The 16,133-nt window shown below is 49.4% G+C and overlaps 1 protein-coding gene across 10 annotated transcripts in view; it reads left to right on the plus strand.

Annotated features, from left to right (window-relative positions):
* Positions 1 to 16,133, plus strand: part of AKNA (AT-hook transcription factor) — a 62,466-nt gene that overhangs the window by 39,956 nt on the left and 6,377 nt on the right. For 8 of the 10 annotated variants that reach the window (XM_034928913.3, XM_063594252.1, XM_014346262.4 and 5 more), the window contains 8 exons: positions 442 to 688; positions 1,675 to 1,781; positions 2,508 to 2,719; positions 7,636 to 7,798; positions 10,764 to 10,940; positions 11,879 to 11,994; positions 12,654 to 12,800; positions 14,869 to 14,964. In XM_034928913.3, the coding sequence (XP_034784804.2) occupies positions 442 to 688; positions 1,675 to 1,781; positions 2,508 to 2,719; positions 7,636 to 7,798; positions 10,764 to 10,940; positions 11,879 to 11,994; positions 12,654 to 12,800; positions 14,869 to 14,964 (1,265 nt within the window). The remainder of the gene's footprint in view (positions 1 to 441; positions 689 to 1,674; positions 1,782 to 2,507; positions 2,720 to 7,635; positions 7,799 to 10,763; positions 10,941 to 11,878; positions 11,995 to 12,653; positions 12,801 to 14,868; positions 14,965 to 16,133) is intronic. The other 2 variants (XM_055117720.2, XM_055117722.2) reach the window with 1 other exon arrangement.

Here is a 16,133-nt window from a genome sequence, read left to right on the forward strand (position 1 = left end):
TCTATCTAGTATATGATAATATTCAGGTTTCTTATATTTATCCTCAAAGTTAGTTTCTGTTTGTCACATGACACACTGATCTTCTGTTTTGAATAGTGATCTAAAATCTTTGGAGTAGATGGAAGTTTATGGAAATGCCTGAAATAGGGAAGGTGGTATGCAAACTCCTTAAGTCTGGGAAATGCTGCTTTAACATTTCCTGTTTGGTGTTGGGTGGGTTTTGTTGGCATCCATATTTTATAGTTGAGAAAAGTGAGGTTGAGAGAGGGGAAGTGCCTTGCCCTAGGTCACACAGCTAGAAGGTGGCAGAACCAGGCTGGGCAGCCAGGGATGTCTGACTCCAGAGCTTGTGCCCTGGGCTGCTTGGCTCCCAGGACAGGCCAACCCCTGCGTCAGGGCTGCCTGGCAGAACTCAAGGATGGTCTTCTCTTCCCATGCCAGGGAGGCCATGGAGAAGATGGTATCTGTGAAGCCACCAGGTTTCCAGGCATCCCTGGCTAGAGACGGGCACATGTCAGGCCTGGGCAAGGCTGAGGCAGCCCCTCCAGGCCCTGGCGTGCCACCCCACCCTCCAGGCACCAAGTCTGCAGCATCCCACCAAAGTAGTATGACCAGCCTGGAGGGAAGCGGCATCTCTGAGCGCCTTCCACAGAAGCCTTTGCACCGAGGCGGTGGGCCCCACCTGGAGGTAAGTATCCACATGGGGGAATGGGCCCAGAACCTCAGGGTCATTCCTGGGTCTTCTCAACTTTCTGCTTCTGGGTCTTTCCTTGTGCTATTCCTTCTTGGAATACTTGCTGCTCCTGTCCCTGCCAGCCACAATCCCACCTGACATGCAGGACTTATGCTCAGTGTCACCCCCCAAACCTGTCCCTCTTCCGGAGCTCTTGTTCCTCCTCTGAGAGCTTGCAACCCATTGCTTATACTTCTCTGAGCCTGCCCATCACAGCTGGAGAGACTAGTTCTACGCTCTTTAGAGCAGACATCACTGCTGCAAAGTCACAGGCCACTATGGAAATGTGACTGTCATAGAATAATGCATATATATGCATGCATGTGCACTTATGCACACACACACACACACACACACACACACACACACACACACACACACACACACACACACACTTCCGTAGTCCTAATGAGCCCATGGTCAGGATTCTCTGCACTAGACATGAACTCAGCGAGGGCAGGCACCTGTGTTGCTCTGTTTATGTTCTCTGTGCCGTGTGTTAAACCCAGCGGGTAGGACCTGTACATATTTGATGGTCTCGTTTTTCCAAAGCCTTGGGCCTGAGCATTTCCACTGTCAGATAAGACCATAGTATTCCAGGCCTAAGCCAGGAGACACTGGAAATAAGGCTTTCTCCCTCTCCCCTTGCTAGTCCTTGTCCATGGCCTTGTCTCTCCCAAGGGCTCTGGCTGCCACCCCTCAGGGAGGCAGCACTTGCTGAGCGTCCTCCTGGGGTGCAGAGTCCCTGCTGGGTAGCCAGATTCTTGTGCTGAGGCCTGAGAGCCTGAGAGCCCTCACTCCTGGGCCTGGCTGTTGGGAGCTGGGCCAGCATCCCTGGGGTGTGAGCCTCTGGGAGGTGAGGCCAGGCCATGATTTGGGAAGGGCTTCCCAGTGTGCCTTGGACACATTCCTCAGACATAAAGGGATACTGCCTCTTTCAGGAGACCTGGATGGCGTCCCCAGAGACAGACAGTGGCTTTGTGGGCTCAGAAACAAGCAGAGTTTCACCCCTCACCCAGACTCCAGAGCACCGGCTCTCCCACATCAGGTATCCCGGGATCCCGCCATTGTCCCGTCAGTGCCACATTCCTGGGACAGCCTGGGAATCACAGTGCCTGTGATGGCCCAGAATAAGAGAGGATGGTCTGTCCATTCGTAGGGCCTCATTTCATCCCCTAACCGTGATTTCTTGTTCCTGTGTTATGGACAGAGGAAACAGAGCTTCAGAGAGGGGAGTAACTAGTCCAGCCTCACATAGCTAATTAGCGACAGACTGGGAAATTCATTTTTGTTGAGCAAATGAATGGGTGAATGAATTAAAAACTACAGGGAGGGCACTGTGAGGTGAACAGAAGACAAGGACAAAGGGCACTCAGGGTGGCTACATGGAACCCAAAGGGAAGGGAGAAGGCGGAGGGGACAGGGGTGAAGAGTGGAGGGATGGAGCCTCCAAAGCTGGGTGCAGGCCCTTCAGGAGGCCCACATGGCAACCCAAGGGTGCATGCAAAGGAAGGATTAGAAATCCTATTTCTCTGTATGTATTCTACACATAAACTGAGCTTTATTATTTTGCATATTGGGTTGGCCAGTGAACAGTTTACAAAGAATTGGGCATCTAATGTGTGTGTGTCCTTGGAAATATTGTACCACCCGAGATGCAAAGTTACAAAGGGTGGGAGCTTATTGGGTTAGCATGTGGAGGGGCTCAGATGCTGCCACCTGAGTGTCTCACTCTGTGTGACCCCTGTGTGTCCCTTCCTCCACGGTCCCCCAGCACAGCAGCAACATTAGCCCAGCCCTTTGCTGCATCTGTGCCCAGGGATGGAGCTTCCTACCCCAAGGCCAGGGGTTCTCTGATTCCCAGAAGAGCCACAGAGCCCAGCACACCCCGGAGCCGAGCACAGAGGTACCTCTCCAGCCCAAGTGGGCCTCTCCGGCAGAGGGCACCCAACTTCAGCCTGGAGCGGACACTGGCAGCCGAGATGGGTGAGTGCAGGAGTCTGACTTGGACAGAACTGCATGGATTGAAAAATCAAATAGAAAAACTTGCAGAACCCTTTAGGATATGACATATTAGCCAGGTTCATTGTACTGAAATTTGAAATTACAGATAACGTGGACAAAAGGGAACAAAAGGAAAAAAAATACTCTGGAAACCATCAGTGCTGACGTTTTGGTGTAGAACCTGTGAGCTGTTCTCTGTGCCGATGTAAATGTGTGTTTGTTTACACGTACTGTCATGCACTGCATAGCAACGTTTTGTTCAACGACAGACAGCGTGCACGGCGGTGGTCCCATAAGATTTTCATGGAGCTGAAAATTCCTTTGGTTGCGATGTTGCAGTCAGTGCAGAGCAACACTTCACTCACACGTTTGTGGTGATGCTGGTGGAAACAAACCTACTGCGCTGCCGGTCACATGAAAGTACAGTCCCGGCCGGGTGCGGCGGCTCCTGCCTGTAATCCCAGCACTTTGGGAGGCCGAGGCGGGTGGATCACCTGAGGTCAGGAGTTCGAGACGAGCCTGGCCAACATGGTGAAACCGCATCTCTACTAAAAATACAAAAAATTAGCCAGGCATGGTGGCAGGTGCCTGTAATCCTAGCTACTCGGGAGGCTGAGGCAGGAGAATTGCTTGAACCCAGGAGGTGGAAGTTGCAGTGAGCTGCGATCGTGCCATTGCACTCCAGCCTGGGTGACAGAGCAAGACTCTGTATCAAAAAAAAAAAAAAAAGTACAGTACAGGCCGGGCATGGTGGCTCATGCCTGTAATCTCAGCACTTTGGGAGGCCAAGGTGGGAGGATCACTTAAGGCCAGGATCACCTGTGGCCAACATGACAAAACCCCATCTCTATTAAAAATACAAAAATTAGCCAGGTGTGGTGGCTTACGACTGTAATCCCAGCTACTCAGGAGGCTGAGGCATGAGAATTGCTTGAACCCAGGAGGCGGAGGCAGAGGTTTCAGTGAGCCAAGATCGCACCACTGCACACCAGCCTGGGTGACAGAGCAAGACTCTGTCTCAAAAAAAAAAAAAAAGTACCGTATAGCACCTACGATTATGTACAGTACATAATACTTGATAACTAATGACTCTGTTACTGGTTTATGTATTTACTATACTTTTTATCATTATTTTAGAGTGTATTTCTTCTACTTATTTTAAAAATGTTAACTATTTTTTTTTTTTTTTTGAGACAGAGTCTCGCTCTTTCACCCAGGCCAGACTGCAGTGGCACAATCTCGGCTCACTGCAAGCTCCGCCTCCCAGGTTCACGCCGTTCTCCTGCCTCAGCCTCCCAAGTAGCTGGGACTACAGGCGCCCGCCACCATGCCCGGCTAATTTTTTGTATTTTTAGTAGAGACGGGGTTTCACCATGTTAGCCAAGATGGTCTCGATCTCCTGACCTCATGATCCGCCCTCCTCAGCCTCCCAAAGTGCTGGGATTACAGGCATGAGCCACCGCGCCCGGCCTAAAAATGTTAACTATTAAATAGCCTCAGGTAGTCCTTCGAGAGGTATTCCAGAAGAAGGTGTTGTTATCACAGATGACAGTGCTGTTATTGCCCCGGAAGAACAAGATGTGGAGGTAGAAGACAGGGATATTGATGACCCTGACCCTATACAGGCCTAGGCTAATGTGTGTGTGTGTCTGTGATGTGTGTGTCTGTGTGTGTGTGTGTGTGTGTGTTTGTCTTAGTTTCTAACAGAAAAGTTTTTAAAGTTTTTTAAAATAAAGTTAAAAATAGAAAAAAGCTTATAAGGATATCAAGAAAGAAAATATTTTTTACTTTACAATGTATTTTTAAGTTAAATGTTATTACAAAAGAGTCAAAAGATTAAAAACCATTTAAAAAGCTTATAAAGTAAAAATGTTACTGTAAGTTAAACTTGATTAATTATTGAAGAAAAAACTTTTTTATAAATGTTGTAAATTTAGCCTAAGTGTATGGTGTTTATAAAGTCTACAGCAGTGTACAGTAATGTCCTAGGCCTTCACATTCACTCACCACTCACTCACTGACTCACCCAGAGCAACTTCCAGTCCTGCGAGCTCCATTCATGGTAAGGACCCTTTACAGGTGTACCATTTTAAAAATCTTTTATACCATATTTTTATGGTCTGTTTTCTATGTTTAGATACACAAATACTTACCATTGTGTTACAGATACCTACAGTATTCAGCAGGCAATGTTGTAGAGGTTTGTAGCCTACAATAATGGGCTATTCCATCTACCTCACATATGTAATAGGTGTGGGTAATCTATGATGTTTGTGACATGGGGAAACAGAATAACAATGTGTTTCTGGGAGCTTATACCCAATATTAAGTGATGCGTGACTATACTTAAAACAGAAATGAGGCTGGGCACGGTGGCTCACGCCTGTAATCCTAACACTTTGGGAGGCTGAGGCGGGTGGATCACCTGAGGTCAGAAGCTCAAGACCAGCCTGGCCAACATGGCAAAACCCCATCTCCACTAAAAATACAAAAATTAGCCAGACGTGGTGGTGGGCACCTAAAATCCCAGCTACTCAGGAGGCTGAGGCAGGAGAATGGCTTGAACCCAGGGGTGGAGGTTGCAGTGAGCTGAGATTGCACCACTTCACTTCAGCCTGGGCGAAAGAGCAAAACTCCATCTCAAAAAACATAAAAAAAAACAAAAAATGAGATCATTTTATATGTGAATATTTGGCGACCTCCTTTTTTCACTAAATTGTACTATAAACACTTTCCATGTCTATGAAATCTATATGTGATTCAGTTTTTGACCTTTAGAAATACACATGAATTATTTATTGAAATTAAAAACCACCAAAAAGAACTTAAATTGATGAGTTTTTATAAGGTGAACAGACACCAAGAAACTCAGTATGATCTGAACCCCAGAACCTCACTGAAGTCCCCTTCAGTCACTACCTGCTTCCCAAACATAACCACTGTTCTGACTTCTGACACCTCAGATTAGCTTTGCCTAAAAGGTTCCTCTTTTTTTTTTTTTTGAGATGGAGTGTCGCTCTGTTGTCCAGGCTGGAGTGCAATGGTGCACTCTCTGCTCACTGCAACATCCACCTCCCGGGTTCAAGAGATTCTCCTGCCGCAGCCTCCTGAGAAGCTGGGATTATAGGCACGCGCCACCACGCCTGGCTAATTTTTGTATTTTTAGTGGAGATGGGGTTTCACCATGTTGGTCAGGCTGGTCTCGAACTCCTGACCTTGTGACCCGCCCGCCTCCGCCTCCCAAAGTGCTGGGATTACCAGCATGAGCCACCACGCCCAGCTGGTTCATTATTTTAAAAACGTTTTTAATTAAACTTTTTTTTTTTTGAGATGGAGTCTCACTCTGTCCCCCAGGCTGGTATGTAGTGGTACAATCTCAGCTCACTGCAACCTCCACCACTCAGGTTCAAGTGATTCTCCAGCCTCAGCCTCCCGAGTAGCTGGGACTACAGGTGTGCACCACTGCGTCCAGCTAATTTTTGTATTTTTAGTAGAAATGGGTTTCACCATGTTGGCCAGGCTAGTCTCAAACTCCTGACCTCAAGTGATCCACCCGCCTCAGCCTCCCAAAGTGCTGGGATTATAGGTGTGAGCCACCACGCCCAGCCTTTAATTAAACTTTTTATTTGGAGATAATTGTAGATCCACATGCAGTTATAAGAAATAATACACAGAGATCCCATGTGCCTTTACTCAGTTTTCCCCAGTGAGACTATCTTGCAAAACTGTAGTACAATGTCACAGCCAGATGTTGACATTGATGCAGTCAAGATACAGAACGTTCCATCACCACAAGAAGCCTCATGCTACACTTTCATAGGCACACCCACTTCCCTCCTGCCCCCAGCCTGTCCTTAACCCCTGGTAAGCACTAATCTGTTCTCCATTTCTATAACTTTATCATTTCAAGAATGTTCTATAAATAGAATCATATACTATGTAACCTTTTGGGATTGGCTTTTCACTCAGCATAATTCTCTGGAGATTTATCTAGATTATTCTGTGTATTAATAGTTAGCTCCTTTATATTGCTGAGTAGTATTCCAAGGGTTTCATTGCTTTTATTTTTTATTTATTTCTTTATTGTTTTTGAGACAGGGTCTTGCTCTGTCACCCGGGCTGCAGTGCAGTGTCGCCATTATGGCTCACTGCAGCCTTGCCCTCCCTGGCCCAAGCGATCCTCCTGCTTCAGCCTCCCAAGTAGCCGGGACCAAAGGGGCATACCTCCACATCCAGCTAATTTTTTTATATATATAATTTTTTTTTTTTTGCAAAGATGGTGTCTTTCTATATTACCTAGGCTAGACTCAAACTTCTGGGCTCAAGCAATCCTCCCGTCTCAGCCTCCCAGAGTGCTGGGATTACAGGCGTGAGCCACCATGTCTGGCCAGTTCATTGCTTTTAATGCAGGGGCCGGATTAGTGGTTTTTAACCTTTAGTCACCCATCCCTTTGGGAGATTCGTTAAAAGTTATTAATGCTCTCCCCAGAAACATGCATACATGGAAAGAGGTGACTATAATTTCAGAGGAGGCTCTGAAGCCAGCCCCACAACAACATGGTGAGAAGGTGATCAAGTCTTGGGGAACCCAAGTGAAGAAGTGATTAATTCTTTGCAGGGGAAGTTCCTGAAGACTCGGATGGTGTCATGGTGGGTGGGAGGAGGGGTTCTGGTTAGAAACAGCGGGGCAGGCCCAGCTCAGCACCCCACACTCCCAGCAAAATCTAGATCTTCTGGTTTGGAGGTCAGTGTGGGTCATTGGCCTCATCAGGAACTTCCTTTGTGACCTTGAACTAGGCACCGTCTCTTCACTTCCCCCATCATTCCACCTGCACAAGTGTGAGCTTGGAAGTTCTCTCTGCTTAAACTCACTTTGGGTTCTCTCTCTGCCTCCCTAGCGGTTCCTGGCTCAGAGTTTGAGGGGCACAAACGGATTTCTGAACAGCTCCTTCCCAAGAAGACAATCAGCCCACCCCCAGCCCCCGCCCCTGCCGCTGCGCCTCTACTCCGTGGACCAACAGAGACCATCCCCAGCTTCCTGCTCACCAGGGCAGGGCGAGAGTAAGTTAGACACTTGGATCCTGGGGATTCAAGCTCATCATACAGATGGGAGCGTGATGCGACGTGTTAGCAGGTGGAGGTGGAGACCTGCCCAGCTCACACAGATGGTGGTGGTAGGAGCAGACGGACCCAGGTGTCCTGCCTCCCAGCTCCCAGTGTTTCTGTGGGACCTCATTGATCTAGACATCGAGGACACACTTCTCCAGCCAGTGGAATATGACCTAAAGATTCACCTTTCTGGTGCTGACACTTCTCCCCTCTCTCTCCATCATCTCCTTTCCGAGACAAGCCTGTCCTTTCTAGGGCTATCTTTTCTGCAATTTGCCCATTGATTGTATGGACCAAGAAGCTACTGCCTTCTGAGTTTTTCTTTTCTTTTTTTGGTTCGTGTGCATTTTTTCTACTAAGAAAGTTCCACTTCCTTGGTTGAACGGAAATGGTAAAATTGCTTGGTCAGTTCTCTCACACCTCCTCTTAGTTGCTTTTGGCCAGTGATCACTCACACGCCCTTGCTGGAGTGGGTGTCTGTCCCGGGATGCGCTGGGGAGACTGCTCGGTGGTGGCCCAGCCAAGGTTTCTTTGGCTGGAACAGGCATGAGGCTGTCATGTTGCCTACGTGCAAAGTTGTGTCCAGCTGCTGGTGTTTGGCTTCCTTGTCTGAGTTTAGTAAGTCTACCCCTGCAGCCTCCCCTGACATCAGTGGAGGAATTAGAGGCTTGTTTGTCTAGGGTATGCCAGGCCTTGGGAATACAATAGTGGACAAGACTCTGTCTTAGGCCTCGTAAAGCTTACCATCTTGTAGGATGAACAGACAAAGAAACAGGCAGTAGTGCCCTCCATTGTGATAAATACCATGATGGCAGAGGACTAAAGGACTGTGGGAGCACAGCGAAGGAGCATCTGGTCCGGTTAGAGGCTTCAGGGAGGGCTTCCTGGAGGAAGTGGTATCTCAGCAGACATCAGAAGGAAGAGAGGTAGAAGAGTATCTTCAGTGGAGGGAATGGCATGTGCAAAGGCCTAGAGGTGAGAGAGTGCCCATCACCTTGGAGGAGCTAAACGGTCAGCCAGATCCTCTAGTGTGAGGGGGTGGAGTGTTGAGCAGTAAAGGAAGAGAGGGGTAGAGAGGAGAGACCTATGGGAGATCCTACAGGGCCTGAAGGCCATGGGTAAGGGGAGACATTCACTGCATATTCCATGAGTGCACAAAGGCTGAGAGGACAGGGAAGGGGATTTTAAGCAGGGACGTAGCGTAGGCAGGTATATGTTTTAGAGTTCTCTGGCCACCGGCAGGGTGAGAACGGAGACCAAGAGACTGCTGAGAAGGCTGCCACATCCAGGAGAGAGATGATGGGAACTGGGTTCTCAGGGAGGGCCCCTACAGAGGGGAAGAAGGGATTCATTTGGGAAGAGGTATTTTGGAAGTTGGGCCCATGAGACTTGGTAGCTAATTAACTTCAGGGATGTTCAGGGAAGGAGGGGATCTAGAGTGACTCAGAGTTCTGTCTGGCTAGTCAGGTAGATGCTGCTGCCATGTGCAGAGACAGGGGAGTAAGTTTGCAGAGAAAGATGAATGTTAAGTGCCTGCTGGCACTCGGTAAGAAACTAAAGAGTTACATCAGAGAGACTGAGATACCCAAGTGGCTGACTCATGCCCCCGGCCTGGTAAGTCTTTTTTTTTAGTGCCTTCTGACTAGGAGGCAGAGCTCTCCCTTGCAGGAGTTAACTGGGGGCGGGGAGATGTCACTCTCCAGTAGTCACCGCCCACCCTTGCTCTCGTGGCTTTGCCTCAGAAACACCAGCAAGCGTCTCCCTGGGGATTACCAAGGGAACCCGCTGCCCTCAGACACACACACTCAGTGCTGGGGCACAGCCAGGAAGAGGCCTCCACTCCTTCTGACACAGTCATCTGAGCGCTCATGTCTGCTGGAGGCGGCACCAGGGGATACTCACCCAGGAGTCCAGGGGCCACCAGGCAAGAACGGCCCCAGTGGGAATTCCCACCCCAGAAGCCAGACCAAGGAGTAGATGTGGAGCCTGCATCCGCCTGGAGGGTGGCTTTGCTGAGCCTGGCTCTAATGCTGCTCCGTGGTTGAGGGGGTCTTGTGGGGAGGGGTATCTGGGTAGGATTGTCTGCTGCGGTGCCAGCAATGCCCACAAAACGAGACCCTGAAGATGCAGGGACTGATTGGAGAGAAACACAGACAGGATTTACTCCCTCAGTGCTGGTGGCTGGAGGTTGGACCATGTTGGGGGTTTCACTAGGATTTACTACAGTCTTGCAGACAGCTTCCAGCCTGCTCTTAGTCAGCCCTCCCGGTTCAGGTGGTGCTAGGAAGCATCGAGCTGTCTCCCTGTCCGCTCTCCACTCACAGCGCTTTATTCTGCTCTGTCTCAGAACCCAGATCCACTGCAGTACTGTTTCCTGAGCATCCACAAGGTGCAGGGCCTCAGGGGTTATGAGACAGGAAGCCCGCTTCTTTCTTGTCCGCTGGCGGCTCACTGTCTGTGTGGGGAGATGGTGGACAAGCATCTTCTGCCAGGTCTGGAGAGATGGGCTTGCACAGTGGTAGGGAGAGGAGCTGGGCCTGGACAGAGAGTGAAGGTTGGTATTTTATGGCAGAACTGTAGCTAGGGCCCTCTCTATGCTGCATCCTTGTCTCCATCTCGAGAATTTGTCACTGGTGTTCCTGAACAGCCACTCAGACCCCGTGTGTTAGGAAGAGAAAACTTCAAAGAAAGGTTCTGTTTTGTTCACTGAATGCACAGGGACATGAACTCAGAAATGTGTCAAGTTGTATAGCAAGAAAAGTGTCACACAGGAAAGTTCTAGAATCATTTGACAGCAGAGATAGACCCTGTGCCTGCTGTGAAGGGACAAAGGCTGCCGCATCCTGGCATACTCGGGTGGCTGCAGCTCTGTTCCTCATGCCTCTGTTCTTTGTTTCTGTCTCCACTCCAACCCCAGCCAGGCCATCTGTGAGCTGCAAGAAGAGGTGTCCCGGCTCCGTCTGCGGCTGGAGGACAGCCTGCACCGGCCACTCCAGGGCAGCCCGACACGCCCAGCATCTGCCTTTGACCGCCCCGCCCGGACCCGCGGCTGGCCAGCAGACTCCCCAGCCACCTGGGCCTCCCATTATGGCAGGTGGGTGACCTCAAAACTCCCACCTCTGTCCTGGTGGCAGCTACAGAAGATGGTCTTGGCTGGCCTCTGGCTCTCCCCAGACATATGGACTCAGGCACTGCCACATCCCTCTCTCACTCATTCATTCATTCACTGTTGAATTTGTTCACTGTGCAGTATTTGATGCACAAAAGAATATATAAACCTCTATGTTAATAATAAAGAATAGGCCGGGCGCAGTGGCTCATGCCTGTAATCCAGCACTTTGGGAGGCGGAGGCGGGCAGATCACGAGTTCAGGAGTTCGAAACCAGCCTGACCAACATGGTGAAACTCTGTCTCTACTAAAAACACAAAAATTAGCTGGGCGTGGTGGTGTGCGCCTGTAATCCCAGCTACTCAGGAGGCTGAGGCAGGAGAATTGCTTGAACCCGGGAGGCGGAGGTTGCAGTGAGCTGAGATTGTGCCACTGCACTCCAGCCTGGGCAACAGAGAGAGGCTCTGTCTCAATAATAATAATAATAAAGAATAATACAATGAATATCCCTGGACCCACCACCCAACCAAAGAGTTAGAACATTGCCAGGATGCCTTCACTCTCACCCATTAATTCGGTGTTTGTTCATTTATGACAATGACATAAAATCAGCTGGCTTCTTTTGAGTCTTTCTATGGGAGGGCACTTGATGAAGGGTTTTATGAACATTTTCTCATTAATCTTTTTATAACCCTCTGAGGTAATTGCTGTTATTATCCCCACTTGACAGATGAGGAAACTGAGGGTCAGAGAGGCGCAGAGCCATTTTCTGTGAAACTGACTTCAGAGTCTGGCTTTGACTTCTATACTCTCTTCCTTCCATCGTGTTAGAAGCATTTCTCCAGGTTGAACTTCTCACAAATAACCTTTAAAGGCCACACAAAACCTCATCCAATGACATCATCTCTCTTTCCTTTTGCTAGTAAATCCACAGAGAGATTGCCTGGTGAGCCTAGAGGTGAAGAGCAGATTGTCCCTCCAGGAAGGCAGCGAGCCAGGTCTTCCTCAGTGCCTCGGGAGGTGCTCCGACTGTCCCTGAGTAAGTGACCACCTGCAAAGGCTGATTTCCAGAGGCCACAGTCTGAGCATGTTGGCTCAGTGGTCAGGGACCACAGCAACAGTATTCAAGGAAACTTGGTGAAGGGTTTTTGTGCATCTGTTTTAGGATATTATAGTGCTGTGAAGCACAGAGCACTTCTAACGTCCTGCACACCTACTGCGTGTAGGGTGTCTGTAAGGGCTTTGTAGCTGCCGTCTTGCTTAACCTCCACTGCAAGATGGTCATATTATCCACATTTCACAGATAAGGGCGCTGAAGCCCAGTGAGCGCAGGGGATGTGCTAAAGGATCAGGGCTCTGGAGTCAGTAGCTGGGATCAGCAAGCTCCCCTCCACTTGTCCTTGGCTGAGTTGTTTACCTGCTCTGAGCAGTTAAAGGGACAGCTCACCATGTAGTTATAACAGTGTCCACATCATGGGATTGCTGTGAAGGTGCCCAACACGGCATACACAGAGCGTCTAGACTAGCGCTTGGCATGGGGGCAGGGTTCTGGAAATGCCAGCTGTTAGTCCTAAGGGGGAGACTGGTGATTAAAACCCAGGCATCCACCCCAGAGCCTAAACTCATGGCATACCCACTCCTTGAGAAATGTGACCCCCACCCCTTGCCCCCTCTGATGCCCCACTTTTTCTACCCCAGGTTCAGAATCTGAGCTGCCCTCCCTACCACTGTTCTCTGAGAAGAGCAAGACCACCAAGGACAGTCCACAGGCAGCTCGGGATGGAAAGAGAGGGGTGGGCAGTGCTGGATGGCCAGACAGGGTCACCTTCCGGGGCCAATACACAGGTAGGTCAGGAGGGAGGGCCGGGATGGGTGCAGCTCCTGGCGTCAGCGGGGGCTCCTCTGTTATGAGAAGCCCTTTCCATATACCCAGTGGGCCATTCAAATATCATTTTCTATCAGTTCTGTGATATGAAAACCAGCAGGGAGCATTGCCTCCATGAATCTCGGTGCACTTGTTCATTCATTCATTCATTCATTCATTCAGCAAACACTTTCTGATGCCTCCCCTTTGCCAGGGCCCATGCTTGGTTCTGGGAAGTCTGTTCAGCTGGTCGATCCTAAAGAAGTTCCGATCACCTGCGCTTTTCCGGCTCGGAGCATACAGGGTGGACACTGAATTGGATGTGCCATTTGCACCTGGCTTCCTTCAGGTTCTCATTTCCAGAGGGCCCCTGTGTCTCAGGAAACAGGACCTGGCACAGAGTAAAGACTTGAGATGACACATGGTAGCATTTCAAGTGCTTATAACATTAACACAAAAATATGGGTTGGGTGTGGTGGCTCACACCTCTAATCCCAGCAATTTGGGAGGCCGAGGTGGGAGAATCACCTGAGATCAGTAGTTCAAGACCAGCCTGGCCAATGTGACAAAACCCCGTTTCTACTAAACATGCAAAAAAAATTAGCTGGGTGTGGTGGCGGGTGCCTGTAATCCCAGCTATTTGGGAGGCTGAGGCACAAGAATCTCTTGAACCCAGGAGGCAGAGGTTGCAGTGAGCCAAGATCATGCCATTGCACTCCAGCCTGGGTGACAGTGAGACTCCGTCTCAAAAATACATAAATATATATATATATATATATATATATATATATATGGATATGGTTCTCACCTTCATGAATCTGACTGTAGCAGAGAAGATGATAACCAATAGGTAATTATAGTAAAGGCATCATCTCTCACAGACACCTTGCAGAAGAGGGAGGGCTGCTGACCTCAGATTCTGGGGACAAGGCAAGAGGCCAGAGGCACATTCTGCTCCATGGAGCAACAAGGGAGTGGACAGAGGCTAAGGAGTTAGAAACGACAGTAGCAGGAACACCTCCAAGCTCACCGGACAATCTCTCTGTGGACTTACTAGCAAAAGGAAAGAGATGATATCATTGGATGAGGTTTTATGTAGCCTTTAAAGGTGATCTCAACCCTTAAAAGTGAGCTTAACCTGGAGAAATGCTTCCAACACAATGAGAGGAAGAGAGTATAGAAGTCAAAACCAAAGACTCTGAAGTCAGTCTCACAGAAAATGGCTCTGAGAGCCTCTCTGACCCTCAGATTCCTCATCTGTCGCGTCGGGAAAATAAGAGCAATTACGTTCAGCTCCACGTACACAAAGCCAGAACAGCACAGGAGGGAAATGAGATGATGAGACCGCTCCACAGTGGCTTCAGGTGTCACCCAGAAGGCCTTATTTGAAACTCAGGGGTGGGTAAGGCAGGAGGTGGTGGGGCTGGGTGAGGAGGCCACAGTCCGCCCAGCTTTCTCATAACATCAACTGCTTTCCATCTGCCAGGCACTGGGCGGAGCACGACACGGATACAGCCCCGTTCAGTTCTCCCAACAAGCCTGTGAAATTGGCGCTATGTTTATCCCCATGTTACAGCCACTCAGAGCATGGGGAGAAAACACCACTGACCCCATGCCCGAGCCATTCAGATCCAAACCAGCAAGTCGGGGTGTGGGGAATAGCATCACTTGTTCATTTCTTATTGTTGCTTTGCTTATCATTTCTTCCTGGCCTGCTTTCAAATCCTGACTTAGCCTGGGTGTGTTGGTTGCTACTGGATTCAGCTGGTTCTAGGATCTGAGATGAAACAGAATAGGAGTCTGGAAAAAGCTTACAATAAACAGACACAAAGATGTTCGGTGACGTATATGTGTGTATGTGTGTCATACTTAAATATGTACATATTTTACACATGATGTGTGTATGCACACTCACCGTGTGCACACGTGAGAGAGAGACAGAGACTATTAAAACCATTTGGAGGAAGAGGAGATCATTATTCCAGAATCCTCCTCTATTTTGCATCCATCCACAGGGCTGATACTGACAGTTCTGGTTTCTTTCCCCAGGCCACGAATACCATGTTCTGTCCCCTAAGGCGGTCCCAAAAGGCAATGGCACAGTCTCCTGTCCCCACTGCCGGCCCATTAGGACCCAGGATGCGGGTAAGGAATGGTACCTGGAAAATTGGCCCAGGCAGCTGTGGCTGCAGCTTCTTGCCCTCAGGGGAGTGTGTACTTGACAAGATCTGGCCTGCCCTGAACTTAGCAGTGGGTTATAGGGACAGACCAGGGAAGAGGATTTTTCTGGGTGTCCTGCCGTCACATCTGTTGCTTCAGGTGCTGCTGCCTGAAGCCACCCTCCTTGATTTAAGAAGTTCCTGAAGGGTCCTGATAGGTGGGCTCCAGGCAGCAGGGGACCTGGCATCAGTGATTATGTCTTATTCTCCCCTCCATCCTCCCTTCACCCCTCATACTTTCCCCCAAGTCCACAGGAGTGGCAGAGAGAGCAGTGGCCCGATAATCCAGGCAATGGGTTCTAGTCCCAGTTCTGCCACTGACTTGCTGTGTGACCTTAGGCCAGTTCCTTGACTTCTCTGTACCTCAGTCACCACATCTATAATGAAAGGATTGGAAGAGATGGTCTCTAGGACTTTTCAAGCAATAGTGATGATAATGACTGATGATAATGAGCTGCTATTTATTAAGTCCCTCTCTATAGAGGGTGTCATGTTAAGGGTTTTGCATAAATTAATCCTCACAGTTCTATGAACTAAGTACTGCAGTACTATTACGTCCATTTTATAGGCAAGGACACCAAGGCTCAGAGAGATTAAGGGCACACAGCTTACAAGTGGTAGAAGCAGGATTTGAACCCAGGTCTTTGTGACTCCAGAGTCCCACCTTTTCACCGCTATGCTCTTCCTGTGCTAGTGTTAGAGTCCTGACAGGCCTCTCCGTTCATGCCTGCATGCATGCATTCATTCATTCATTCATTCATCACTTACCCCTATGGGGCCCTGGGCCCCGTCCCCAAGGAACACACAACAAAGCAGAGTGGCCAAAGCTGGGGTAGGGGAGCACGAGTGGGGCTGGGGGGTGCCTGACTCTGCCGGAGTGGGTGGGAGGGCTTCCCAGAGGGAGTGGTAGTTGAGCCAAGGCCTGAAAGAGAAACAGACCAGCCCTGGAACTCACCCAGGTGTGGCATTGGGGATGTATGTGGGAAGAGAACAATGGCACCCACTCTCCTCCTGCTCCGTTTTGCCTCTACTGACCCCCCTGGTTCCCCAGGGGACTGTTCTGGGCCACTCCCACATGGAGAATGGCTCTGTCTC

This window comes from Pan paniscus, chromosome 11 (genome assembly GCF_029289425.2).
Source record: "Pan paniscus chromosome 11, NHGRI_mPanPan1-v2.0_pri, whole genome shotgun sequence".
In the NCBI taxonomy this organism is placed as follows: domain Eukaryota; kingdom Metazoa; phylum Chordata; class Mammalia; order Primates; family Hominidae; genus Pan; species Pan paniscus.